Source organism: Natator depressus, chromosome 6 (genome assembly GCF_965152275.1).
Source record: "Natator depressus isolate rNatDep1 chromosome 6, rNatDep2.hap1, whole genome shotgun sequence".
NCBI lineage: Eukaryota > Metazoa > Chordata > Testudines > Cheloniidae > Natator > Natator depressus.
Genome location: NC_134239.1, coordinates 17,222,399 through 17,250,189, shown reverse-complemented (window position 1 = coordinate 17,250,189; position 27,791 = coordinate 17,222,399). Strand labels below are relative to the sequence as shown.

Below are 27,791 nucleotides of genomic sequence, written 5' to 3'. Positions count from 1 at the left end.
CCAAAATCATAAGTCCCTAATGCTCGAGTTGAAGGAGGCTCTCCATTAGATAGCTATTAGCAGTACAGGCCCTGTGAAACTCTTGAGCCATTCTGATTCCATCCTAGAACAGAAACTAGCAGTATATAGTGTACTACGGTGAAGGGAGGGACCCACTTGGGGGTACATTATTAACTTTACTTTAGCCATGGAGGAAACAGAGTTATTTTTGTATTGATTTGCATGTTGGGGGTGGAAAATACAAGTTAAACAGGAATTTCAATAAAAAGTGTAAGGGAGTCATACTGAAATGATTTAATTATCTAGTGATTTTGCTAAAAGGCTTTCAGGAAACAATTAATACCATCCTGATAATATATATAGTATGGGCTAGCACAATTTTTTGATGCATGAGGGTATGATCAGACCTCGACAGCTTCTCACCAAACATAGAGCCAGGAATCACAATGTGCGACTAGGAACTGAGGGGTACAAAGCCTATTGGAAGCCCAAGAAGGCTGGACTTGGTAACCAGTATAACTGAAGAAAAATGGAATCTGAGAGACATTTTCACATCTACAGCCCAAAATATAAAGACAGAACTAGAAATTCCTCAGCCTCCCAGGAATACTAAACAACTTCCCATTAAAGGGTAGGAAGGGAAACTGTACAATTTTGGGACAAAGCAAAGAGACGGCAGCAACTGCTTTGCAGAATGTGAACTCCTGCCACTGAATCAGGAAAAAAAATGGTAATGCCAAATGGATATTGTGTATAATATCTGTCATCCACTTCTCACTGGGAAAACTTGCCTATGAACACATACTAATGCTGGCTACATTTTATATACTTTGTTAGGCCAAGAAAGTTATAAAAATGGACATTTGAGAGAAGTGGGGGAAGGACAACTGGACAGAGACAGGGAGAGTTAAAAATGTTGCTGGAAAAGTAGAGGCTGTTGAGCGACCTGCTCTCCTATTGTATTTCTCTGCTAACTGCCTTTCACCGGAGATGAACTCTCTGCTAATGCAGATGGTCACAGCTGGATGTAGGATGCTACTGAGTGTGTAATGGCACTGGCAACTGGTTTTTCTCATGCAGACTCCATCACAAAGGTCTCATTCTTGCCTGTGTGAGGCCCTTTGAGACCCTGTGTATGGCAAGTGCAGGAAGATCTACCGCTCTTGACATACTGTAGTTTGTTATGAAGTCTGCAATCTGTAGCTGGCCACCAAACCTTTCCCTGCTCAGAGCTGGATGAATTGTGTAGTCTCCATGAAATGCCTCTCTTTTTGAGCGGCTCTTGTAATCCAAAGTAGCCGTAGATGACAAGCATTTTATACTTCGTGAAAGGGGTTTTTAACAACATAGAAACCTACACAACGCTCCCTCCAGTCCTCGGGGGGAGGGCATTGGGAGTGTCTGTATTTCACTGGGCCTCAGCCTTCACAGACCCACATGGGGGACCACAGAAAAGTGGAGAGATTCATATCCACTGGGGTTCATTTCTTGAGCATCCATAAATTCCCATGATTCAGCTTTTCAAAGGTTTAGTCTACTAAAGAGAAGAGTTAGAGGGGTTTTTGTTGAAACACAGATTTAAGACCATGAAAACTGGTCATTCCCCCATAATGTTTAGCCTGTAATGTGATAGGGCCACTCCATGAAATGTAATGTCACCTAAATTTACAATAAATGCTCTTTCACACTGTGGGTGATCAGCCTATGGAATTTCACTGTTGCAGGAGGTCACCAGTTTAAATACTGTGGCTGGATTTAGAAAGGAGCTGGTAAATTTTATTAACAACTATTTGTTAACAGAGGTGGTCAAATCAAAAGCTATGAGGCAATATTTGATTGGCACAGAGGTCAGGAAAGAAGCTTTTCCTTCATGCATGGCACTGCATGTACATTATGATGGAGTTGTCTTTTGGTCTGAATCATTAGATATGGTTACTGCCAGAGGCAGAATACAGAAGCCCAAAGGGTATAGAATTCCAGGCTAGATAGATTTGAGTCAGGGCCGGATTAACTCTCCTGTGGACCCAAGACTTTTAGATTTTGTGGGGCCACTGTGTACAAGTCTTTTTCCTGGGAGGGAGTTTGTGATAGGAGGGGGCTGGGGCAGGGGATTGGGGTGCAGTATGGGGTGCGGGGTCTGGGAGGGAGTTTGGTGCAGGACGGGGTTCTGACCTGGGGCAGGGGATTGGCATGCAGGAGGGGGTACGGGGTGCAGGCTCCGGTTGGGAGGTACTTACCACAGGTGACTCCCAGCCGGTGGCGCAGCAGGGCTCAGGCAGGCTGCCTGCCTGCCATAGACCCATGCTGCTCCCGGAAGCGGCTGGCTGCTGGCACGTCTCTGCGCAGCCCTGCGGGGAGGGGGACAGCATGTCTCCATGCGCTGCCCGTGCCCGTCAGCACTGCCCCCGCAGCTGCAGGGACTGGGCACCGCCTCCCCCCCACACACACACCAGGGGCTGCAGAGATGTGCCAGCAGTCAGCTGCATCTGGGAGCTGCATGGGGCCAGGAAAGGCAGCCTGAGCACCCTGGAGATCACTGCCTGTTATTTATTTTTGCGGGCCCCCCTTGAGCTGGGGCCCCGGGTTGCAGCCCCTAAAGCCCCTGCCTTAATCCGTCCCTGACCTCAGTTGGTAGGAGTCTAAGATACAGTACTAAAAGGACCAAAGGATCTACTCCAGTGACCCCAGCTTCCTATGGTTAATTAAACACTAAGGCCCAGATCCTCACATATATTTAGAAGCCTAATTCCTATTGATTTCAGTGGGAGTTAGGCATCTAAATATCTCTGAGGAGAGAATCTGGGCCCATGTTCTGAGCAGAGCTCAGAGCTGAAAGTATGAAGGAAGGGGAATTTGGAAATCAGTAATGAGGGTTCATACAGAGGACTAGTCTCTGCTGGTGCTGAAGAAGTTAACATCCCTCACAACTAGGGTGACCAGACAGCAAGTGTGACAAATCGGGACGGGGTGGGGGGTAATAGGTGCCTATATCAGACAAAGCCCCAAATATCGGTACTGTCCCTATAAAATCTGGACATCTGGTCACCCTACTCACAACTGCCACAGTCCCCTCCCAAAGCAGAAGAGGGACGTGGGGTTTGCTATTTAAGTACATCATTAATTTAGATAAGAGGCAGTGGCAACAGCTCAGGTAGTCTTAGTTACTTTGCAGCCCCATGAATAGAAAAAGAGAAGCCAGCAACAGAAAACTGAGAGAGAGATAGAGAGGGAGAGAGAGAGAGAGAGAAGATGTGTATGTGTGTGTGTGTGTGTGTGTGTGTGTCGGGGCGGGGGAGCGGGGGGCGGCTGAGGAGGGTGTTACCTGCCTAGCCACCTCAAATTTGAGTGGTGTTGCAACCTGGTGCATGGGGTCGCAACACCACTCAAATTTGGCCCAGCCACCCCTCTGTCATTCTAGTAGGGAAGAACTCCACAGTTATGACAGCTCTGGTCAAGTGCCAAAGTGGGCCTGGGTCTTCCTCCCTTGTTGCTCCCCTGTTGACAGCCTGGCTCCCCAGCTTTCCTTCCTCCTCCCATACTTATCCTGGGTGTCTTCAGTTTCCAGGCTGCTGCCTCATCTGATGGCGTGCCCCTTCACTTCTTCTCCCTTTCCCAGTTGGTTGACCAGTGATCTAGGGTCATCTTCCTCGGTGCCTCTCTCCACCTCATCATGCCACACACTGTTCATCTCTGATCGCTGGTAGCTGATGTCCCATCTCTGTTCACCATTTTATCTCCTTTAACGTTGTTGACTATCCCCTGCTGTCCTCCTCCCCATACCCTGTGCTCACAACCTGGGTATCATGTTCACTCACTTGCTCTCCTCTGCTTTCCCCACACCGCCTGACTGTTACCAAACCCAGCTGGATCTTCCTTCACATCTCTGTAAACCCTGCAGAAGTAGCTATGTGCTTTTGTCCTGAAATGCAGCATGGGAAGCAACTGGCTGAATGAAGCCTGAAGAAGGATTTAGTCAAGGAGCAGGGGAGTTGGGGAATCATCCATTTCTTCTGCCATTTGGCGGCCTTTAGAGGCAAGCAGAAGTGACACTCCAGTTCCCATTCTCAGCCCCCCCGGGGGGAGGGAGAGGGTGACAGGGTGGCACCTGGGTGAGAGCTGTCCCCTTTCTCTGGCTCTAATGCTCAAACAGGCGCAGAACACTGGATTGATGCCCATCCAAAGGACTCGGCTGGTCAGGATGTTGGGTGTCAGAAGCTTCTGTGGCAGTGGGAGCTGGGCAGTGGGCAAGGGAAGGTCAGTTGTACCCTGACTCTAGTGAGCTCGAAATCCAAACCTTACGATGGGACCAATGCCCGGCTGATGTTGCTAAATCCCCTGGTTTTTAAGAGGGGGCAGGAAGGAGGAGTGGGAAGGATTAAAAAGAGGAATGCAGAGCTATTGGGGCTGGATTGCTTAAGAACTGGGTCCCGTGAGCTCAGGTGAAGAATCAGAGAATCTCAGGGTTGGAAGGGACCTCAGGAGATCATCTAGTCCAACTCCCTGCTCATCGCAGGACCAATCCCCAATTTTTGCCCCAGATCCCCAATGGCCCCCTCAAGGGCTGAACTCACAACCCTGGGTTTAGCAGGCCAATGCTCAAACCACTGAGCTATCCCTGGGGCAGGACACGCCCCCTTTCTCCCCCCGGCCCCCGCCCCCCGCCCCCCGCTCCCCGCTGGCAGCCCCAGGGGAAGAGTAACATTAAAACCCAGGGGGCTCCCTTCACCGCAGAGACGTGGAAAGCATGGGGGTGGGTGTCTGGGATGATTGACAAGAAAATAAGCCAATAAAATGGCAAAGATCAGCCAAGTGTGGGCCGGAGTGATTCAAGAACCAATGACATTGCCGACCTCTGGGCACGATGGGCGCCAATGTGCCGGAATGCAGCCAATGAGCTCTCGGCGGGGCGGCTGTGGGGGCGGGGTTAGGGAAGAGATGACCCAATGCGCTCTCTAATGGTCGGGCCTGGAGGAGCGAGCTAGCCAATGAGCTCTGAGGGGGCGTGTCCGGGGGGCAGGGCTGCGCCGCTCGCGCTCCGGCGGAGAAGGGGGGGGCTGAACTGGCAGAGCCGGGCTGAGCGCGGCGGCAGCAGCCGCAGGCGGGGATGGAGGAGCCGGAGGGCTCCTCCCCGCGGCGCTTCACCTGGGAGGAGATCGGGCTCCGCACGGGCCGGGGGCACCCGCAGCAGGAGCGGTGGCTGGTGATCGACAGGAAGGTCTATGACATCAGCCAGTTCTACCGGCGGCACCCGGGGGGCGCCCGAGTCATCAGTCACTACGCCGGCCAAGACGCCACGGTGAGGGCCGGGGCTGGCGGGTCGCCTTTCTTCCCCGGGCCGCGCTGAGCCCCGCCCTGAGGCTGGGGCAGGCGGGTCATCGCGGACGCTGATTTGGGGTGGCCCTGTGGCTGCGCCCTGCTTTGTGGTGTCTGCACGCCCTGGGGAGATGTGTGTGGCAAGGGTTGGGGAGAGCAGCAGGGGCAGCGGGGATGGGAGGTGGCCGAGCCTGGGGGGTGAGCTAACGGGAGGGCTGGTACTAGGCACAAGCTAAATGTTATGTGAGGGGGAGAGGGCGAGAAAGGATTCAACCGCAGGGATTTTATTCCCTGTAGTGGGGGTGGAGGGCTGTATGTTGGAAAAATCAAAGGGCTGTATCCAGAGGCAGTGCCAGGAAATGAGAGGAATGGAGGGAGCAAATCAGGGGAGGAAGGCGCAGCATGGTGTGCGTATGGGGCAGAGATGGCGGAACGCCTGAGTTAGGCCAGTTCCAAAGGGCCACCTGCTCTTTGAAGCCCTGTGCAGGTGATGTGATACCTCCACAGTTCTGTGAGCAGCACTAGTCCCCACACAGAGACCCTGGTGTAGGCCAGCAGGATGACTGTGTGGTCCAAGTTCTCCTATGTACCTGACTGAGAGTCTGGGGACGGGGCTCTCTGGAGCAGCTCATGGCGATGGGGATCCTGAAAGTCTGTAGTAAGACGAAGAAGAAAGGGCAGGTTCTGTAGAACATGTGCCCCACTGGTGACAAGGGGATGCACTAATGGGGAGAGGGAGATAAGTAGTGGGATCTGCTTACCTCTGTTGAAGTGGTAGCTTGACTTATTGTGTAATTCTGATTATGAATCAGAGATTTTGAAGCTGCGGTCTGAGGTAAAAAGCAGATCACAGTATGTTTAGCACTGGACTTGTAAATTTATCATATACCTTCTAACTGGAGGTTGATATGAAAGGTGAAGGGAAGGCCCCACCAGAAAAGTCCTGGTCAAGAGTCCTGGTAGCATGTTGCTGAACATGTAGATTCAGCAGGAAAGAAATAATTTGGAGAGATGGGGTTTTCTTGTTTACCCCTTACAAGGGTATTGTTGTCACTATTATCCTCAGCTCCCTCACTTAGGCCCCAATCTAGTAAAGCACTTAAGCATATGCTTGGCTTTAAGCATGAAGTCAACAGGTTTGCTCACGCACTTAAAATTTAAGGACTTGCTTAACCGCTTTGGTGTACTGGGTCTCTAAAGTGCATCTGCTTTCCCGGATTTTAGTTCTGATTTATTTTTTATATAGCAGTGTAGATGTACTTGGTATTTAGGTAACTGATGCTAGACAGAGACCAAAATCCCTGCGCTGCTGAGCTTTCACTTTAAACATACACAAGCTGACTTATGCCCATTATGCTTCATGAGATCACTTGTCTGTCCACTCCACATATGGTTTCTGGGGTTTACTGGCCAGCACATAAATGGCTACTTTGTTAAAGCATGGTACGTATTTTTGCATGTACGCCCTGGCTGTGTGCACCCCAACTGTCAGCTGTCCCAAGGCATCTCAATGGGGGAAGCTGACAGCAGAGGGTAGGGACTTGGGCTGGGTGAAAGTGGTAAAAAGATTTTCACGCGTAAGATTTTTCACTAGTTCACTTTGTGTGGTTTTTGCAGACCCACAAACTGTGAAGTTTGTAAAGATTTCAGAAGACCGTTTTTTGCTGTGAGATATGAGAAAACTCAAAGCAATTTTAATTGCCTGCTCCATTCCTGATCCAGTAGACTACAACATGCCCAGCCCAAATAATGCAATTTAACTCTCTGGGCCTGAGAAGTGGCAATGAGAGCTTCTGCCAGAGAGAACAACCCAAAAAAATACTGAATTTAAAATCTGCACAGCCACATGTGATTATTACATTTTACATGTTTGGAAACTCAGGCTTAGAAAGGTTAAGGCCAACATTTTTGACTGAGGGTGCCTACTGGTATCCATCTGTTTAAGTTGTCTTCAAATTAGGCATACAAAATTAGTGAACACTTTTGAAAATGATGACTCTGAACCTGTAAACACTTCTGCACATTTAATTTTATTCACCTGAGTAGTCCCATTGAGGTAAGTGCTTGCATGGTCAGGGCCTTGGGTCTTAATCTCTCTAAGGGCCTTGGGTCAGGTCCTTGGGTCTTAACCTTTCTCAGCTGCAGTTTCCTCATCTATAAAAAGGAGATAATGAAAAATACCTAGTACTTCATAACTACAGACATAGTGTAAGAGCACATCACTTGTCAATTGTTTTAGATAAGATCAGTATTTTCAGCGTTATTAGGTACAGTAGAAGCTCAGAGTTATGAACACCAGAGTTACGAACTGACCAGTCGACCACACGCCTTATTTGGAACCAGAAGTACACAATAAGGCAGCAGCGGAGACAAAAAACAAACAAACAAACAGCAAGTACATTACAGTACTGTGTTAAATGTAAACTACTAAAAAAACAAGGGGAAAGCAGCATTTTTCTTCTGCATAGTAAAGTTTCAAAGCTGTGTTAAGTCAATGTTCAGTTGTAAACTTTTGGAAGAACAACCATAACATTTTATTGAGAGTTATGAACATTTCAGAGTTACGAACAACCTCCATTGCTGAGCTGTTTGTAACTCTGAGGTTCTACTGTATTGTCTGTACTAAGCACAAGATATTGTGGTGGGTATAAACAGCTGTTCACAGGAGGTAAAACTATCTAAGGCAACACTGGAAGATTTTCAAATGCAATCTCCATAATGTGCCCAATTTTCAAGGTTAGGTGTGCACTCTTGCACACGTGCATTCATACACGGACAGTCAGGCCACATCTACCTACAAATACTTGACTTGTGCATATAAAGTACACATCAAGTATTTGCCTGAGTAAATTAAACGTGCAAATGTGTGTGCACCATTATATTCCTCTACCTTTGAAAATCTAGCCCAGTGTTTGCAAAGAGCTATATAATTGCAGAGTATTATTAAAGGATACTGTCAACCTAAAAATCACTCTGCTGTCTGAAAATGTTTTCTTTGCTACTTTTACAAGAAACAATAACTAAGATTACTTGGACTGGAAAAATGTACTTATTTGGTAGCACCTACCTGGGTAGTCAGATCACGTTTACTCTTTCGCTGTGTAGTCAGTTTCTCTCTGTTGGCTGCCTGAGTCTTTTACACATGGGGAGAGAAAAACTTTTAAAAAAATTAGGATGATGTAGTTATAAACCACAAAGTTTGGCACATGGACTCAGGGGCAGACATAGTACCTGAAACTACTCTTAACTTATTGTGATTGACGACATTTCAATTTCATTACGTCCCTTTTAATCCCAGACACTGACCGGGGTAGGAATAGAATTTGGGACCCAGTGTCTTTTAGGGCTGCACAATATGGGCATAGCCAGCAGCCTAAGGCAGTGTGCGGACCTTCACAACCTCCACAAGATCATGACAATTCCATCCATTTTAAGCCCTGTTCCAGTGAAGGAGTGTCTGAGAAATGGGTCAGTCATAAGGGTCATAGGCACCTAGTGTTGGATTTATGTGCTATCCGGTATTAACAGACCCGGGGAACAAACTGTGACAGATATGATAATATCCTGCAATAGCCTTCACAAACCTTATTGAACTGAGTTAAATCTTATTTTATTGAATTGTGTTTAATATCTTTGGAGTCCATTGTATTAAATGAGTGGTATATATATCATTGTGTATTATATGTATTTTCCCAGGAGGAGTAAATACAGCTCCTCCAGGAACTGAGAAAAGCAGGGAGGGGTGATTAGTCAAAGGTGTTCAGGTTATAACATCTCCAGAGAAGCACCCCTCCCTGATGAGGTTCGCATAAACTGGATTCTCCAGAGCTCAACAGACAAAGAAAGGACTTATGGTTAAATAGCCTGAGTTAAAACTGACTTGGAGCTTCTTTCTGATCCAGCAAATGGCCAGGCCCTCTTATCCAAGGGGGTCCCCAGTCCTTAGGAGAGGGTTGGGAGGTCTTTGGTCCACTGAGGCCCTAAAACTTGGGTTCTTGTTCTGAGCAAAGGGTGTTATAAACCTGAAACCATTGGCCAACTGCTGGGAGGGGTCTGAAGGACTGTTAACCTCCCAGAGCCCATGTTGGAATTGGGGTGATCTCTGGCAAGCATATTATCCTGCTTGTAGGTTCTTTTATTGTTTTAAAATATGTTCTCTCTGTAATGCTTTGCCCTTAAGAATTAAAGTGCTTGCTTAGAAAGAGCTGTGTGGTAACTCATAACTGTTGGCAATTACCCTGTTATTAGTCTCTGAAGAGAAAACAAAGCACAGACCCTGGCCTGTTGAGGCAGTCCGCCTTGCTGGGGAATAACACAGTGTAGGTAGGGAACTGTTCAGCCTGGAAATACCTGTTCAGAAGGGAGAGAGAAGCGGGTTTCCACTCAAGAGAGGCAAGGCTGGGGAGCCAGAAGCCTAGAGTGGGATGCCCTTGCTGAACCATATGGAGGGAATATGGGAGCAGTTGCCCCGAACTGTGACACACAACAAGTGTTATGCTTTCTCATCTTCAGAGAGTAACTGCAACGAGGTGAAACGGAACTGCTCACCTCTGAAGTAGCTGAGCTGGAGTTTCAGAGTAGTAGCCGTATTAGTCTGTATCTGCAAAAAGAACAGGAGTACTTGTGGCACCTTAGAGACTAACCTACAAGATCTCTATCAAGCATTCTTAAAACTACAATACCCACCTGCTGAAGTGAAAAAACAGAAGTCACCTACTACAGGACAGGCCTAACAAAGAAAATAACAGAACACCCCTAGCTGTCACCTTCAGCCCCCAAATAAAACCTCTCCAGCGCATCATCAAAGATTTACAACCTATCCTGAAAAATGATCCCTCATTCTCACAGATCTTGGGAGACAGACCAGTCCTGGCTTAGAGACAGCCCCCCAATCCTGAAGCAAATACTCACCAGCAACTACACACCACAAAACAAAAACACTAACCCAGGAACCTATCCTTGCAACAAAGCCCGGTGCGAACTCTGTCCACATATTTATTCAAGTGACACCATCATAGGACCTAATCACATCAGCCACGCCATCAGGGGCTCGTTCACCTGGACATCTACCAATGTGATATATGCCATCATGTGCCAGCAATGCCCCTCTGCCATGTACATTGGCCAAACCGGACAGTCTCTATGCAAAAGAATAAATGGACACAAATCTGACATCAGGAATCATAACATTCAAAAACCAGTAGGAGAACACTTCAACCTCTCTGGCCACTCAGTAAAAGATTTAAGGGTGGCAATTTTGCAACAGAAAAGCTTCAAAAACAGACTCCAAGGAGAAACTGCTGAGCTTGAATTAATATGCAAACTAGATACCATTAACTTGGGTTTAAATAAAGACTGGGAGTGGCTGGGTCATTACACATATTGAATCTATTTCCTTAAGTTAAGTATCCTCACATCTTCTTGTCAACTGTCTAAATGGGCCATCTTGATGATCACTACAAAAGTTTTTTTTCTCCTGCTGATAATAGCTCATCTTAACTAATTAGCCTCTCACAGTTTTTTATGGTAACTTCCAACTTATCTGTATGTGTATGTATCTATCTATCTTACTATATGTTCCATTCTATGCATCTGATGAAGTGAGCTGTAGCCCACGAAAGCTTATGCTCTAATAAATTTGTTAGTTTCTAAGGTGCCACAAGTCCTCCTGTTCTTTTTGCTGAGCTGGAGTGAATTCCAGCTTTTTTGGTTATTTCTATACTGGAAATCCAAAATCAGACTCCTAGAAAAACAAAAGCAAAGGAAAAGCACTTCCCCTTTAAATGTGTGGCTTGCTGCCTCAGTACCATGATTCTCAGAAGGTGCAGTAAAGCCCCATCACAATCCCCTACCCCCTCTCCCTTGAGACTTTACTGCCAGGTTGTACAACCACCATTTTAGTGATTGGTCTGAACTTGTGGTACCACCGGCTCCTGGTCTGCCCATGTACCACCCCCTTATTCTCCCTCTTCCAATAGGAGAACAGAGATGGAAATACCTCTCTCCCTCTCCTCTGTTGAGGTAAGCCTGGGCTGAGCGGATGCCCTCTCCCCTTCCTGATTAAATACAACAAGGCTGAGCTGGAAATGGCTGCATCAGCCACATTTGAAAACTGTTTGTTCCCAGCTAGGTGCCATTTAAAGGGCCAGCACTTTGCAAAAGAACACAATGCCATGTGGGCACGTGCAGTGCTGAGCAATGTACTGGAAACAAAGAAAACCAGGAGTGGGGGCAGGGATTCCCTTGAAAAGAGAAAGCAAACTTAGTCCGGGGAAGACTGTAACTTCAGTGCTAGGACAGACACGGGGAGAGGAAATGTAACATAAGACAAAGTGGGAGACTTTTAATGGGGGTGAGGCACCAAACTAACATATGCGCCCCCTCCAGTGGGTTTGGAATCTAAAGCAAGTTGGACTGTGACTATAGTGATACGGGTATATAAACCCTGACTTGCTTGGTTGGGGCCACGCTTTCCCAGAGAGGGCAGAGGGAACATAGATCTTCTAAGTGATTGACGATTTTCCCAAGTGACAAGAAGTCACTGATTGCCCTTGCAGGGCTCTCCCAAGCAGCAGTGCACAGGTGTTTGGGGAGTCAGGAGCTTATTACACAGACTGCTCAGTAATGTTGGGGGAGGCATTTGAGGAAACCAAAGGCACCTGGAGTGGGAGCAGTAGTAAACAGGGAAGCTGTGAGATGTTCCCGTGGGAGATTGTCAGTGGGGACGATCCTGGAAGAGCCTGGGGGTTTTGTTTGCAGTGAGTGGCAGAACCTGGGGTAAAATTGGGGGAACCTCCCCAACCCTCCTCCTTCACCTGATTAACCTTTTCAATTCAGCCAGCCCAGTCCTGTCCCTACCCTCCAGTTGCCCCAATCCCCAGCCTGTTTCTCCACTAGCTCTTGTGCACCCATTCTGCAGGTCAGCGAGGCAGCACTCTGCCTCCAGCCCTTTGCGGTGGATGGACCATGCTGGTTAGTCCAGTAGGGAGAGTGCAGAGCATCGAAACTAGCAATGCCTGTTGGAGATGTCGCAGCAGTTCCTGTGATCAGGGGGAGCGACTGCAGCATAAGCTTTGCTGCCTGCCCTTAGCCCAGCTGGAAGTGTGGGAAATGGAGGGAATGGGAATAAACCATTACTTGGAATGGTTAGAGGCAAAGGAGAGAGGGAAATGGGGTGTTAGAGAACCAGGTGGAGTGCAGAAGAGGGCATATAAGTTTATATTTTGAAAGTGGAGGGGTTGGAGCCAGGAGAGGGAATGGCTGGCGTTGCACAAAAGGAGAGAAATGAGAGGAAACAGGAGGTAGAAGAGAATGGGGTCAAGGAGGCATGTTATGGGTTGGAAAGGAAAGGAAAGACTTCTGATTCAGAGGTAGGGAGGAGGAGGGCCCAGATACCATGGTGACATGCATTAGAAATATCTAGCTAGAAAGTGGCAGAGAACTCCTACTGCAAGCTGTCTGTTCTGGCTTTGAAGAGATCGCTGTTGGGCAGGGAAAGAAGAAGGGTCCAGTAGCTCCACCACTGGATTACTTTCTACTAGACTGGGGATGTTCACGTAGCATCTTGTCTGCTCCCCTGCCCCAGTGTGTGATTTATCTCACCCGATCCTCTTGTCTGTATTTCAGGATCCCTTCAGGGCATTCCACCTTGACAAGGCTCTGGTGAGAAAGTACATGAACTCGCTGTTGATTGGGGAACTGGCACCGGAGCAACCCAGCTTTGAGCCCAGCAAAAACGTGAGTGTCGTAAAAGACGGATGTTGGGATGGATTGCGGCAGCAGTGGGGATATGCTGATATCGCTCATTTACTGGCAACCAGAACTTCCAGTAAATGGTAAATCACGTTGCATCTTAGAATCATGCCTGTTTGAGGCTTCCGCTTGGTGTCCGGCAATACCAGCTAGAAAAACAGGGCCTGTTGGTCACAGGTTCCCTCCTGTGTTACTGCAACACTCATCAGGCGGGGAGCAGAACATGTTAGCTGCAGGCTCCCCTCAGTGATACAGGGACGCAAACGGGAGAGGGCAGCTCTTACTGACCAGGGGATCCCTTTGGTGTCCTAGTGACCCTCACCTGAGGGTGGAAATGAGAAGGGCAGATCCAGTCAGCCGTAGGCTCTCCCTGGTGTCACAGAGACCCTTCACCCGCCCAAGGGTCATAGCATGTGAGCTGCATACTTTCCCTGATGTCACAGCTACTGCCTCTGAGGGAACTCCAGCTTTCCACTCCTGCTGCAGTGACCCCTCTGGAGTTCCCAGGGCTCCCGAGGCTGCTGTCCTGCACACCCATGGGAGAGTGCTGAATGTTGGGTCTCCCTGCAGAAATTGCTGGTAGAGGACTTCCGGGAGCTGCGCACCACCGTCGAGAGGATGGGACTCCTCAACCCCAACCACCTCTTCTTCTTCCTGCTTCTCCTGCACATTCTGCTGCTGGATGCTGCCGCCTGGCTCACCATCTGGTACTTTGGGTCATCCTTGCTGCCTTTCCTTTTCTCTGCATTGCTGCTAGGCACCGTCCAGGTATACTGCTTAGGGATCATCCTGTACTTCCACAAACTCAGGACCAATGACATATCCCCGGGTGCTTCTGTCAGTACCTCTGATGCTCTTTTACTTGGCGAGCCAAGGAAAGATAAACTTGAAAATGCTTCAGGAATGCTGGGGGTGGGGAGCTGAATGCGACTCCATTTCTGGTCTCTCCCAGCAGGAGGTACTGTGAAGAGTTCCGAACGTGTAGAGCTCACTGCTTCTCCATTCCTTGCGTGTCTTAACAGCAGGAGCTGGAAGGGAGGAGCAGTGGTTGTGGGAAGCTCCCAGCTATTTTAGACTCAGCCTCTCTTAGGAAGAGGAGCTGTTGGAAATACAGCAGAAGCTCTGGATGTGGCAGGCTCACGAGAATTCCAGCCCCCTCCTTCCCAGGGTCTGGGGGGCGGGAGGGTGGAACGCAGCCCCTTGACGCGTGCTTTTTGAGTGAGCGGAGTTAGAACTGGTATCCTACGTATCTCCTCCCCATAGTCTGCTAGAGCGCGTCATTGGTCCCAGACTTCTTGCTATAGTGGAAACAAGGCTGTACTCTGCTCTGTTTTGTATGAACTTTGAGAGACACTAGGCAGTAGCCATGCCCTCCTTGTGCTCCCATGGGAACACGTAGTGCACTGGAGCTGAGGACATAGCAGCTCTGAAAGCCTCAGCTGTTCCTCCTCTGCCCAGGTGGTCCCTCTGGAATTGCAAACACTCAGAGGAGGCAGGCTTCTCATCAAAGGCTACTTTGTTACGGTGCTCCGACCAGTTTGAAGAGAATAAATGCCCTGATTCTTAGTTCCATAGCCTTTTCTTCCTGGCCCCTCCTTCTCCACATAAACAACTCTCCAGCGCTCTGTAACCTCACCCAGTCTGGGCTGGAGTCTAGTGGCAGTATAGTGAGGGAGCGATGTTTGGGACTGTGTGTAGAGAATGGAAATATCTCTTTGTGACCAGTACAGGGGGCTCTCCCCTGCTTGAGGTCAACAGTCAGGAGAGCAGGAGTGTTGTTGCTATGACTGTATGTGTGGAGAATGAACACTGTTGCAGAAGCTCACTAAACTCTGGCTGTTTTCTCAGTGATTCCTTTTGTTTTCCAGGCCCAGGCTGGGTGGCTCCAGCACGATTTCGGGCATCTCTCGGTGTTCAGCAAATCCAAATGGAACCACTTGGTTCACAAGTTTGTGATTGGCCATTTGAAAGTAAGTGTTCAGTGCTGAGAGCAATCGCCGGAGTTTCAACAGGACTCATGAGCAAGGGAGCCCCATGGGTTCAAGAAGGATCTTGTTCCCTAAACTTGACAGGGAGGGGAATGTGGTGCAGCTCTGGAGATTGGGTGAATAAGTGGTGGAGGAGTTGACTTATTTTTGGCAGCATTGATGTTTGAATCCTCTGGTCACATTTGTTCCTGCAGGGTGCACCAGCCAGCTGGTGGAATCATCTGCACTTCCAGCACCATGCCAAACCCAACTGTTTCCGCAAGGACCCTGATGTTAACATGCACCCCTTATTTTTTGCTTTGGGAAAGACACTGTCTGTGGAGGTGAGTCTGAGGGATGTCTGGGGGCAGGTTGGGTCACTGGAACGATGCGGCATTAAAAAGATCCAAAGTCAGGAAGCAGCATAAAGTTGGGGAGAACACTATGATGCAGAGCTGCAGAACAGCTGGGCTGCCTCTGTATTTCAGGCATTCTGGGAAGGAGTTGGGAGGGACGGACCTCTTGCTTAAAATCCAGTTTCCTATGAGAGAGAGAGGACGAGGAAGTGAGAGATCATGGAGTGGCAGTAACTTCCCTGTAGCTGTGGTTGCAACCAGTTTCCATTATTTTTTTTGTCCTGGTATAACTTTGACTTGGAAAATTGGTTTAGCCTGAAAATGTCCAGCTTTAGTCAGGTTTCAGAGTAACAAAGAGAAAGTTCATTAAACTGATTTTGAATCAGTATAAAAATTACCCAGATTTGAAATGTTGTCTTATATTTAACATTACTTTGTCTTCCGCAGCTCCAAACAGCTTGTTACAACTTCTTTAAACTTTCCATACAGTTAAACTTCATTAAAAGTTGCTTTTTTGGCTATGTTTTAGAATGTGTTAAAGATTGATTCGTGATTATAAAGCAGTATTCATTTCCTCAGGTCGAGGAGGGCTGTGGCGAGATATGGATACAAGTTGCTTGTTTTGTTAATTTTTAGATTAGCTTGGCTAATTTTAATGCTCCAGGAAGTGAAACACCATCTTGCATACACGAGTGAATCAAGATTCCTATGCATTTCAGCCAAAACACTAGCTAATTCAGTGCTGGAATCAATGGGAATATCTCAGTGAATTTCAGTGAGATTTGGAATTAGTCCCAGCTGGAGTGCAAATACATACCTGGTGTAACACTTCCAGAAATGGTTTTGGCATTTGCGTTTTTTAAAACATAAACCCAAATGAATATAGTAACTGGCTCAGACTTTCTGATTTTTGTCCCTGGAACTGAGGAATTGTTGGCCTAGTCAGTGCAGAGAAACAGTACATTTGATATATCTGGACTTTAGTAATGCTTTTAACACAGTCCCACCATGATATTCTCATAAGAAAACTAGGGAACTATGGTCTTGATGAAGTTACTGTAAGATGGGTGCAGAACTGGTTAAAAGACCGTTCTCAAAAAGGAGGTAGCAGTGGCTCATTGTCAAACTGGTAGGGCATATCCAGTGGGGTGCTGCAGGGGTCTGTATTGGTACTATTCAGTATGTTCATTAATGGTTGGGATAATGGCATGGAGAGTGTGCTTATGAAATTTGCAGATGACACCAAGCTGGGAGAGGTTGCAAGCTCTTTGGAGGGCAGGATTAGAATTCAAAATGATCTTGATAAATTGGAGAATTGGTCTGAAATCAGTAAGATGAAATTCAATAAAGACAAATGCAAAGTACTACACTTAGGAAGGAAGAATTAAATGCACAAATTCAAAATGAGAAATAAGTGGCTAGGCAGCAGTACTGGAGAAAAGATTCTGGAGGTTATAATGGATCTCAAATTGAATATGAGTCAACAGTGTGATGCTGTTGGGGGAAAAAGGCCAATATCGTTTTGGGATGTATTACCAGGAGTGTCATATGGAAGACTTGTGAAGTAAGTCTTTTACTCTGCTCGGCACCGGTGAGGCCTCAAGTGGAGTATTGTGTCCTTATCTAGGCACCACACTTTGAGAAAGATGTAGACAAATTGGAGAGAGTCCAGAGCAGAGCAACAAAAATTATATGAGGTTTAGAAAAATCTGACAAAAGGTTTAAAAAAACCCTGGGCATGTGGAGTCTAAAGAAGAGAAGGCTAAGGGGGAACATAAGTCTTCAAATGTGGTAAGGGCTGTTATAAAGAGGACAGCGATTAATTGTTCTCTATGTCCTCCAAGGCTAGGACAAGAAGTAATCAGCTTAGTTTGCAGCAAGGGAGATTTAAGTTAGATATTAGGAAAAACTTTATAGTTATACCCAAGAAGGTTGTGGAATCCCCATCATTGGAGGTTTTTAAGAACAGGTTAGGCAAACACCTGTCGGGGATGGTCTAGGTACACTTGGTCCTGCATTAGTGTGAGGGGCTGGACTAGATGACCTGTCCAAGTTACTTCCAGCCTTACGTTTCTATGATTCTGTGATTGTGCTTATGACAGGGGTGGGCAAACTACGGCCCGAGGGCTGCATCCAGCCCTGCAGATGTTTTAATCTGGCCCTCGAGCTCCCGACGGGGAGTGGGATTGGGGTTTGCCCCACTCTGCCTGGCTCCTGGAAACAGCGGCATGTCCTCCCTCTGGCTCCTACGTGTAGGGGCAGCCAGGGGGATCTGCATGCTGCCCCCACCCCAAGTGTGGCCCCCGCAGCTCCCATTGCCCGGGAACTACGGCCAATGGGAGCTGCAGAGGCGGCGCCTGCGGACGGGGCAGCGTGCAGAGCTGCCTGGCCGCGCCTCCGCGTAGGAGCCGGAGGGGGGGATATGCCGCTGCTTGAGGTAAACGCCCCCTGGAGCCTGCAGCCCTGACCCCCTCCCGCAGCCCTGACCCCCTCCCACACCCCAACCTCCTGCTCAAGCCCTAATTCCCCTCCCGCCCTCCGAACCCCTCGGTCCCAGCCCGGAGCACCCTCCTGCATCCCCAACCGCTCAGCCCCACCCCGGAGCCTGCACCCCCAGCTGGAGCCCTCATCTCCTCCCGCACCCCAACCCCCAATTTTGTGAGCATTCATGGCCTGCCATACAATTTCCATACCCAGTTGTGGCCCTCGGGCCAAAAAGTTTGCCCACCCCTGGCTTATGGGGAGCTAGTGGAGTTGTTTGACGATGGCGGTGATATGGTCTCACTTATCTGTACATAGGGCACTGAAAATCAAGTGTCTCCAAGACAGGAAAATCTATTCACCCTTGTTTCCATGGAGATGAGCTACAGTCTAGGTGGTTATCTGTCTCTGCTTTGGAGGCTAACCTGATATGGGTGGGTGTTCTAAACACTGCCACATATATTAATAGCATTGTGTTTTATTTTGGTTTCTGTATTTTTGCATAGCATGTGAATTATGCTTTGTACCACATGCATTTTTCCAGTTCTAGGAACTGTATTAAGCAGCTGTTCTAGAAGGCAGCCTGCCTAGATATTGCCAGCTTCTGCAACCAATAGCAAGTTACAGTGGGGAGTAAGGCCGCAGTCCGGCATGTGCTTAATTTTATGCACATGAGTAGTCCCATTGGCTTCAACAGGACTACTCACGTGAGTATTGTTGGAGGTGAAGATGAATCCATCCCAGATCCAGGACCCTGCTGCTCTCTTGTTCATTCCAGAGCATTACTGAAGGCAAAATTCAGCTATTGTTCAGTCTGTTGGCTTATCTGTATTATCCAGGTGATAAGCACTCTCTCGTGACCATGTGGTGGGAACTTTTGTGCATGCCAGAGTGAAGGGAGCTTTCTGGATTAGTATCATCCACATGGAGCCATTTTGCTGATTTTCATTCTTTCAGTGGAGGCAGGGTAGAGCAGAGTAGGACCATCCATCCCTTCTCTACAAAGGTGACAGCTCTAATCAGGGCCTGCTACAGATCTGTCTTTCTAACTGAGAGAGACAAGGTGGTTAAGGTAATATCTTTTATTGGACCAACTTCTGTTGTTGAAAGAGAGAAGCTTTTGAGCTACACCAGAGCTCTTCTTCAGGTCCCTTTGTAGCTCAAAAGCGTATCTCTTTCATCAACAGAAGCTGGTCCACTAAAAGATATTATCTCGCCCATCTTGTCTCTCTAATATCCTGGGACCCACCTGGCTGCAACAACACGGCACACATTAACAACTCAGAGCATTCCTGTTTTTTGAGCCCCACTGTCTCTGAATTGAAGGATATGGATTGGGTGATGGTCAGGATCTTGGAGAGGTTTGGGTGTGGGTTGTCTCCCAACTTCGCTTTCTTCTCCTCTTGGTTAACAGGCTGGTGTGAGTTAACCCTGAGAGCACAGAGAAACCTGAGCATATGGCCTGCTGTTGGGTGTATTATTCAGTAGAGTATCACTATTTGTCTGTGTGGCTCTTATCAGCTCAATGGTCTCTTGAGAGGACTTGTGATAAGACAAAACCTTGGTCGTGGTCATAGTAATAAATGGAGTCACATTTGTGAAGTGGTTCCAGCTCCCCCTACTGAGGAAGAGCTTGTTGTGCAGGTCAGAATTCACATTTCAAGGGCCTAGACTAGACAGTAGTGCATCAGAGGCAGTGGGGAGGGGTCCCTTTAGAAGATATAAAATAGGGTGAAGTAGTGCTGTGGGGGACCCAGGTATGAAGAGACAGCTGGTGGGTGCCTGTTAATGCCTGTCTCTGGGAGGTATTTATGCAGACATTTCTCCTGATGAAGTTGGTTGGGGATTTGTGAGCCTCCCTCTCAGGGAGGGTGATCGAAATGCTTGTATAAGTGTCTCTGTAGCCCAGGTAACCTGCCGTGATCCCTTTTCCTTTCACAGCTCGGGATGAAGAAGAAGAAGTTCATGCCTTACAACCATCAGCATAAGTACTTCTTCATAAGTGAGTATCTCCACTCCCATGCAGTACCAGCAATCATTAGTAGGAGCATTGCCAGCAGATCGAGGGAAGTGATTATTCCCCTCTATTCGGCACTGGTGAGGCCACATCGGGAGTATAGCATCCAGTTTTGGGACCCCCCACTACAGAAAGGATGTGGACAAATTGGAGAGAGTCCAGCGGAGGGCAACGAAAATGATTAGGAGGCTGGGGCACATGACTTACGAGAAGAGGGTGAGGGAACTGGGCTTATTTAGTCTGCAGAAGAGAAGAGTGAGGGGGGATTTGATAGCAGCCTTCAACTACCTGAAGGGGGGTTCCAAAGAGGATGGAGCTCGACAGTTCTCAGTGGTGGAAGATGACAGAACAAGGAGCAATTGTCTCCAGTTGCAGTGGGGGAGGTCTAGGTTGGATATTGGAAAAACTTTTTCACTAGGAGAGTGGTGAAGCCCTGAAATGGGTTACTTAGGGAGGTGGTGGAATCTCCATCCTTAGAGGTTATTAAGGCCCAGCTTGACAAAGCCCTGGCTGGGATGATTTAGTTGGTGTTTGTCCTGCTTTGAGCAGGGGGTTGGACTAGATGACCTCCTGAGGTCCCTTCCAACCCTAATATTCTATGAATCACCAGAACCCTCCGAATTAATTCCTTTGGAATATGATTACCTGCTTCATGTCTCTGCATTCTTCTTTTCTCTCCTCTAGTTGGACCCCCAGCCCTGGTGCCCCTCTACTTCCAGTGGTACATATTCTACTTTGCAGTGCAGCGCAGACAGTGGGTGGTGAGTGTGTCCAATTTTGCCAGATCCTGCGGTGCCTCCCCCTAGTTTTCTGAATAAGGTTCAGTGTGGGGAGCTGGGACTGAAAAGTCAGAGGGAGGAGTCCTGAGTGTGGAGTGGCTGGTCACCATGTCTCACTGTGACACAGTGGATGGGTGTATGACTGGTGCCTAATCCTTTGACAGAAGAGGAGAGCGGGTGTCTTCCCCCTAATGCATGTGCGTCTCAGTCTGTGAGAACTGTGGTAACAAAGGGAGCTATCTGGGCTCTGCTGCTGTGCAGCGATGGTGGTCAGTCAGCAAGGGTTTCTGGGGCCCTCCCCTCATGTTGTGGGGTTGGTGCAGCTCTATGGAGCCTGACCATCAAATGTCACATCAAACCAGTGGCTGGTTTGGGGCAGGAAGGGAGACAGTGCTTACCCTTCCGTGGCTGCCTGAGGGGGAAAACCATTGAAAGCTGAGGGGAGCAGGAAGGAAAGCAATAGAAATGAGAGGGGCTGAGAATGAAATTCAGTGCCTCATCTGCCTGGGACAAATACATTTAAAAAAAAAAATAGAATTTTCTTTTTTGGGGGGAAGGCCCCTTTCTCCTAATTCCCCCACCCAGTTTCAGTGGTGGGGCCTCCAGGCTCCTGCTCTACAGCCTAGCATGAGAGAGCACCCAGAGCAGCGCCAGGCTCCTGTAGCAGAGATCCGGCCTCATCTGCCACTTCTCCCTGCCCCCAGAAGCTCTCTTTTTATCCCCCCTTTACACTGTTTGGGCTTCCCAATGGCCTAGAACCCAGTCCTCCAGCAGCACAGAGTGGACCGGGCAAAGGAGAATATGGGTGGGTGGGTGTTTCAGGAGCATGGTAGGGGGGTATGCTGGGACAAGGAGGGATAATGGGGGTTGGGAGGCAAATGCAGAAAAGGAAGAGCTCTCACCTGAAATTTAGGCTCAAGGGGGTCTTGACTGTGGAGAGAAGCAACTGAGAGAGGATTATTGCAGGAAAGAGAGTAAGTACCAGAGAAAAGCCTGCAGAAAAGTGAAGAGGAACAAGGAATGGTGGGAGGGAAATGAGGCAGAACAAAGCTGTCTATAGCTGCTGCTGCTTTCCCCTTCCACTTCCCGAGTCTCTCCTTTCTGCCCTCGCTGCCCATCCTAGCATCGGAGGTGAGCGAGAGATGGCCCTTCAGTGTGCGCCTTCTTTTGGCCCATGGCCCAGGTCAGGCTGATTACGTGCCAGGGAGTGAAGTGGAGCTAAAGCATATGGGCAGTAAGGAGGGGTGGATGTCTTCAGGGCTGCATTTCAGATGGCACATGCTAGGGGAGGGGAGGGCGATAAAGACTGTGAATTATAGTGGTGGTTTCTGGGGCTGCCAGTGCAGGGCAGTGGGCAAGGGCTATAATCTACACCCTCGATTCAGGTTTCTCTCTGTCTCCTCTCTGACAGGACCTGGCCTGGATGCTGACCTTCTACATCCGATTCTTCCTCACCTACTTGCCATTACTGGGGGTGAAAGGGCTCCTGGGGCTCTTTCTTCTGGTCAGGTATCACTCACCCTACTACCCCCTATGGTTGCTTCAGCTCATAACTGTTTCTTATCAATCCCTCTGCTCTGCCCTTCCCTAGTCCTCTAGCCAACCTGCCCATCTCTCCTTTTCCTAACTGCCCCCTAATCTTCTGCCCGTTGTGACTTTCTATGACCTGACAGGAGAGATTATTTTCCCTGTGGTGTCATCACCTGTGTGGGCCTTTTGCTGTCCGGTTGGTTGGAATCCATGGGAGAAGTTTCATCAAGCAGTAACTGCTTTGGCCCAGGAAGAGTGTTTGTTCCTGGGCTCTCATAGGCTTAGGTGGTGTTACGAATTACTCCTGGTAGGACACGCACACAAGTGCTACGAATTACACCTGGTAGGACACGCACAGTTCGAATCTAGGCTGAGGCACAGAAATAAAGTCCACAACTGCAGAGTTCCCAAAAGACACTACGTTTATTACGCTCGAGCGTGGTGCCCCCCTGCTAGCCAGGAGGGGACCCTGACTGCAAATTATACAAAGGTTATATACTTTTTAGCAAAGCATGTTGCCCTCGTGCATCGGAAACCTTAGCCAATAAACAAACCCTTGTCTTATCTACCACCTATCCCTGCTTGGTGCATTCCTCGTGCTATACCAGTATGTTAATTACACAGCATGGTCCTAAAGCCATGCATCAGTAACTTTTATTATCAGGATGGGAGGCCTCACATCAAGGCCAAGAGACAGGGAGTTAGAGACTGGCAAAAACCAGATACTGCAAATCAAGGCAGGCTGGAGACAAGGAGGAGAATTTTCACATGGATTCAGTATCTAAGGATTACTCCTCCTGGTGTATGATATGCTGGCATTTAAACAATGGTGGGTCCCAAACCAAAATGGAGTCACATGTGCTAACTTTTCCTTAACAGTGGGCATGTGGTGAGTGACTGCTTTGTGTGTGTTTGTCTCCACAGGCTCATAGAGAGTAACTGGTTTGTCTGGGTGACGCAAATGAACCACATCCCCATGCACATCGATTACGATAAGAATGTGGACTGGTTCTCTACTCAGGTATGACCGTCTCCGTCCCCGGGAGCTGTGGGCCTGTGGGTGTAAATTCCAGACCAGATGGCACTTTGCTATAGATGCTAGGGGTCAGCAGGGAGCCTGTAGAGGGTTACAGGGTTCAGTAGGGAAAGGCCTTGTGAGCACTCTGAAATTCGTGGTAATGGGGTAGGAGTCTGCATCACTGGGGGTGACATGGTGACTGCAGGGTGATCTGGGGTTTTGAATGGAGCTCTCCCAGTGCAAGACGCTCCTATGTCCTTCCCTCTTCTTGTATCTTGACCTTGTGCTCATTTCTGTAAGGGTGAGGAGGCCTCCACAGAGGAGCGTCAGGGCAGATTTGGCCTAATCCTGCTGGTGAGACCAGCTCTGTATTGGTTAGGACTATGATCCCATATCCCAGAATGCCCAGGCCTGGTCTCACTGTCATCCCCGTCCTCAGATTAATCTGTTCAGTCTAGAGGAGAGTGAGGATGAGAGGGTGGCACCAGGTTATCCTGCTGTCCAGGCAAATGAGAGATGAGCATTCATGGAACAACACTCACTGCTCCCCTTCCTCCCCCAGCTCCAGGCAACGTGTAATGTTCACCAGTCTCTGTTCAATGACTGGTTTAGCGGGCACCTGAACTTCCAGATTGAACACCAGTGAGTATGGGTGCAGGGATGAGAGAAGGAATCCTAAGGAACACCAGTCACTATGGGCACCAGGGGAGGGCAAGGGACCCTGTGCGGCATCAGTGAAAACAGGCACAAAGGAAAGGGCAGGAAATCTATGGGGCGCAAGACATGGAGGAGGAGCGGGAACTGTATTGGGCACCAGATGGAAAGGCAGGAACTCTCTGGGGCACCAGTGACTACACCCATTGAGGGAAATAGAATGGGAACCGCATGGGGTATCAGTGAGTACAGGCACTGAATATAGTGAGAAGGGAACACTATAGGGCACTAATTGATTCCAGATTCAAAGTGAGAATAAGCCACCTGTGAGGTTGGCTCCTTGAGGGGAGGCAGGAAGCCTGTGAAGCACTAAGTGAGAGACCAGCTCTCTGGCAGGTTTCAGCTAGTGTAAATGGTGGATTTTCTGTAATCTGAAGTCTTTAAATTATGATTTGAAGACTTCAGTAACTCAGCCAGAGGTTATGGGTCTATTACAGGAGTGGGGTGGGGTGAGGTTCTGTGGCCTGCGTTGCGCAGGAGGTCAGACTAGATGATCATGATGGTCCCTTCTGGCCTTAAAGTGTATGAGATCTCATGGAATCAGCCCCCTTCTCTCTCCACAGCCTTTTCCCCACAATGCCTCGACACAACTACTGGAAGGTGGCCCCCCTGGTGAAGTCCCTGTGTGCCAAGCATGGCATCGAGTACCAGAACAAGCCCCTGCTCACTGCCTTTGGCGACATTGTGCAGTAGGTGTCAGTCAATGTAAAAATGTTGTGCAATAGCCGTTGACAAGATGGGGACGCTGGGCCTTGTGGGAAGACAGTGCCCGTTGTGGGAGGGCAGGTCCACTAGGGACGTGGGGTGGGAGGGCCGCAGCTGGAACAGAAGAGATGCAGTAGAAATAGGATTGGATGGTTCATGGGACTGAGAGTGGGATATGGAACCATTTAGATCTAGCCACTGGTTTCAGTCAGTTGCAGATAGCTAGTGTGGACACTCTGATGGAAAACACTCTGCCAGCAGCCTCTTCTCCCATCTCAGGTGCCTCCGTTGCTGTCACTGTAGAATTATGTCGGGGTGGGGTCTCCTAGACAGGTCTGTCCCAAGCCTCATTCATTCCTTCTTTGTCTTTTTTATAGCCTTGAAACCTTACCTGACCACGTCTTCTCCTTTGCTTGCTTCCTTCCTTTTTGTCTCCTGTTGGGTTGTTTGCTTTAACCCTTGGATCATACAGCAGTCTCTCATGACTCCATAGGGACTTGTTCTGTGTCTTTCCCAGGATCGGTAGCCTGAATCACTGTGTCTTTGAGCGTCTCCCTGATGTGTTCCATACAAGGGATTTGAATATTACAGTAGATTTCATCGCCGCCCCCCCTTCTCAAATTTGCTTTATTGTTCTTTACTCTCACTGTGCTGCCACATTTCATCATTTGTTTCTAAACTAATCCGCCTCCCTCTCTCTATCCCTGCAGCTCTCTGAAGGATTCGGGGGAGCTCTGGCTCGATGCCTATCTACATAAATAAGCAGCAGCAGCTCCAAACAGAGGTATTCCCCAACCCTCGCTGCCTCCCACGATGGTCACCATGAAGACACTGGACAGAGAGCTGGCTGAGCCAGGGGTGTGGAGCTGGGCAAGCTTAATTCCAATAATGAGTGTGGGGTTTTTCTAAGATGTTTGTTCTTAGTCCTTCTCATGCTTCTCCTACTCCTCCTTTTTTGGTACTGAATAATAGAGAGGATCAGAATGGAGGAGACCACTTGCCAGGAAGGAGGAGCAGCCTGTAGGTCTGGGAATTAACGCCCTTCTGTCTGGTGACATTTCACTTGCTGTGTCTGTAGGAGAGAAACCTTTTATCTAACATAGATATTTCTGAGATGCCTGGCAGCTTGGTATCTAATCCCTACTCTGCTCCTTCCCCATGTGAAAGAATCAAGGAAGCTGGGACAGGCTGAGATCACTGAAGATAGAAGTTGGGGTGGTGGGAAGAGGGAGAAATAAGGAGAAATGTAAGTGTGGGAAAGAGAAGAACCTGTGTAGGGGCTATGTTGTTAAACATCCTTGTGCATTTAAGAATGGTAAACCAAGTGCCCAAAGCTTGGGGGCGTGGGGTAGAGAAGAAAGGCCAAACCACCGGGCAAGGGCTTAGACTACTTTGTAGGGATGAGTGTGAGAAGAGAGAGACCAAATCACAGAGCAGGCACAGGTGGGATGCAAGAGCTGTTCCCTAGATGTGGGGGGCTTGGCATGCTGTGTCCAATGAGAGTGCTGCTACATATATGCCTTGAGTGGTTTTTTTTTTTGGTTTTTTTTTAGAGGTAGGACAGTGAGCCCCTGGATCTCTGGGTTAATTATCATATTGCAACTTCTGCTGGAGATGGCCTGAGTAGCTTCTAAAAGTGCCATACTCTAAAAGTGAAAGAGTTGATGGACCAGGTACTGATACGCTAAAAAGATAGACGTTAATGCAAGTGGAACCTCTAGTCCTCCCAGATTTAGCTGCCACGGTGCCCCCAGCAGTTTAGATTAGGAAGAAGAAGACTGTATAACCAATCCATGGCTCCTTGGGAGTGTACACTTATTATACTGCACCCTTTGGCTACTGAGGACTTTGTAAATAGGGAGAGAACTCAGGATTTTTTGCATCAAAAGCACAGGATGCTCCCATGTGAGCTACAGGCAAATCTTCTTCCACTGTGGAGGCATTAGGGTTCAGGACTCCACTTGAACATGTCTAACATTCCAGCCAGCAGAGGGCAGTGGGGGACACACATTGTGCGCGCACAAACACAGGCCAGCATGTCATGCCTCTGGTTCTCTATGGGTATGTATGTCTACACTGCAGTAAAAAACCCACAGCACTGAGTCAGCTGACTTGGGTGCGGGGGGGCTTGGGCTGTGGGGCTAAAAATAGCAGTATAGGGGTTCGGGCTCAGGCGAGAGCCCAGGCTCCAAGACCCTCCCTGCAAGACCCATGCCATGGGTCTCTGACTGCAGTGTAGACGTACCCTATTAGGTAATGTGCCTCCAAGACATGCTCTGAAGGGGTATGCACTTCACTGTAACACTGCCAGAGTATTAATTAGCCTTACGGCCTTTGCCGACGCTACCTACAAGGCCAAACAGCCCAACTGCCAAAGCAGATGTAGCACCTCGCGTGACCTTTCTAAAGGCTGCAGTTTGATCACTCGTACCCTGCCTACCCCCATCATTTCTTTGTGTTTGAGCCTCCCCTCTCCAAGTTTTGGGTCCAGCCTCTTTCCTTCTCTCTCTGGAGTTCTTAAATGGACAAGTGTGACGCAAGGACTCTCCCCATCTTCCCTGCCCTCCCCTCGCTCCTGTGGCAGCTCCTGCAGCCAGACAACATTATGACAACTTTCCAACTACGGTAATAGGTGGTTCAGGCCATGAATACAGCACAGACTTCTGCTGGCACAGCTGTGTCAGGGGCGAGAAGAGGGGTGACCTCTGACCAGCACAACTGTGCCAGCAAAGCCCCTAGTGCAGACACAGCTGTACCAGCAAAACTGCTTTTCCGTAGATAGCTGGTTTTGCCCGCGGGAGGAGGGTGGGACTGGAATAAGCTATGCCATTACAAAGCACAGTTTTGTTGGTGTAGCTGTAGCCACACATGGCAAGCTTTGCCAGAAGAGTATACCGCTGTGTGTCATTATGCCAGCAAAGCACTCCTAGTGTAGACATGGCCATAGTATCTAAAGGGGACTGGGAAAGAAATGTAACTTCCCCTCTCTGGCCACCATCCAAAAGATTGGAGGGCCTGTGAAGTGGGCAGTGTCACCTCACCCTCGACAATGGCTGGGATGAGAATTCATTTTTGTTTAATGGAAATAGTTAAATTGCCATTAAATCATAGGTCCGGAGTGTTGAATAAAGAGTGTAAATTTAAATGAAATCCTCTGGG

At 48.6% G+C, this 27,791-nt stretch overlaps 1 protein-coding gene across 1 annotated transcript; it reads left to right on the top strand.

The window, feature by feature from the left end:
* Window positions 1-5,045: 5,045 nt before the first annotated feature.
* On the top strand, window positions 5,046-26,220 carry LOC141988740 (acyl-CoA (8-3)-desaturase-like). Its single transcript, XM_074954662.1, has 12 exons — window positions 5,046-5,296; window positions 12,940-13,050; window positions 13,636-13,833; window positions 14,934-15,035; window positions 15,248-15,376; window positions 19,811-19,871; window positions 20,571-20,647; window positions 22,077-22,174; window positions 23,120-23,216; window positions 23,776-23,855; window positions 24,491-24,616; window positions 25,343-26,220. Exons 1-12 carry the CDS (start codon window positions 5,105-5,107, stop codon window positions 25,392-25,394), a joined length of 1,323 nt encoding a protein of 440 aa, XP_074810763.1. The 5' UTR covers window positions 5,046-5,104; the 3' UTR covers window positions 25,395-26,220.
* The last annotated feature ends 1,571 nt before the right edge of the window (window positions 26,221-27,791 follow it).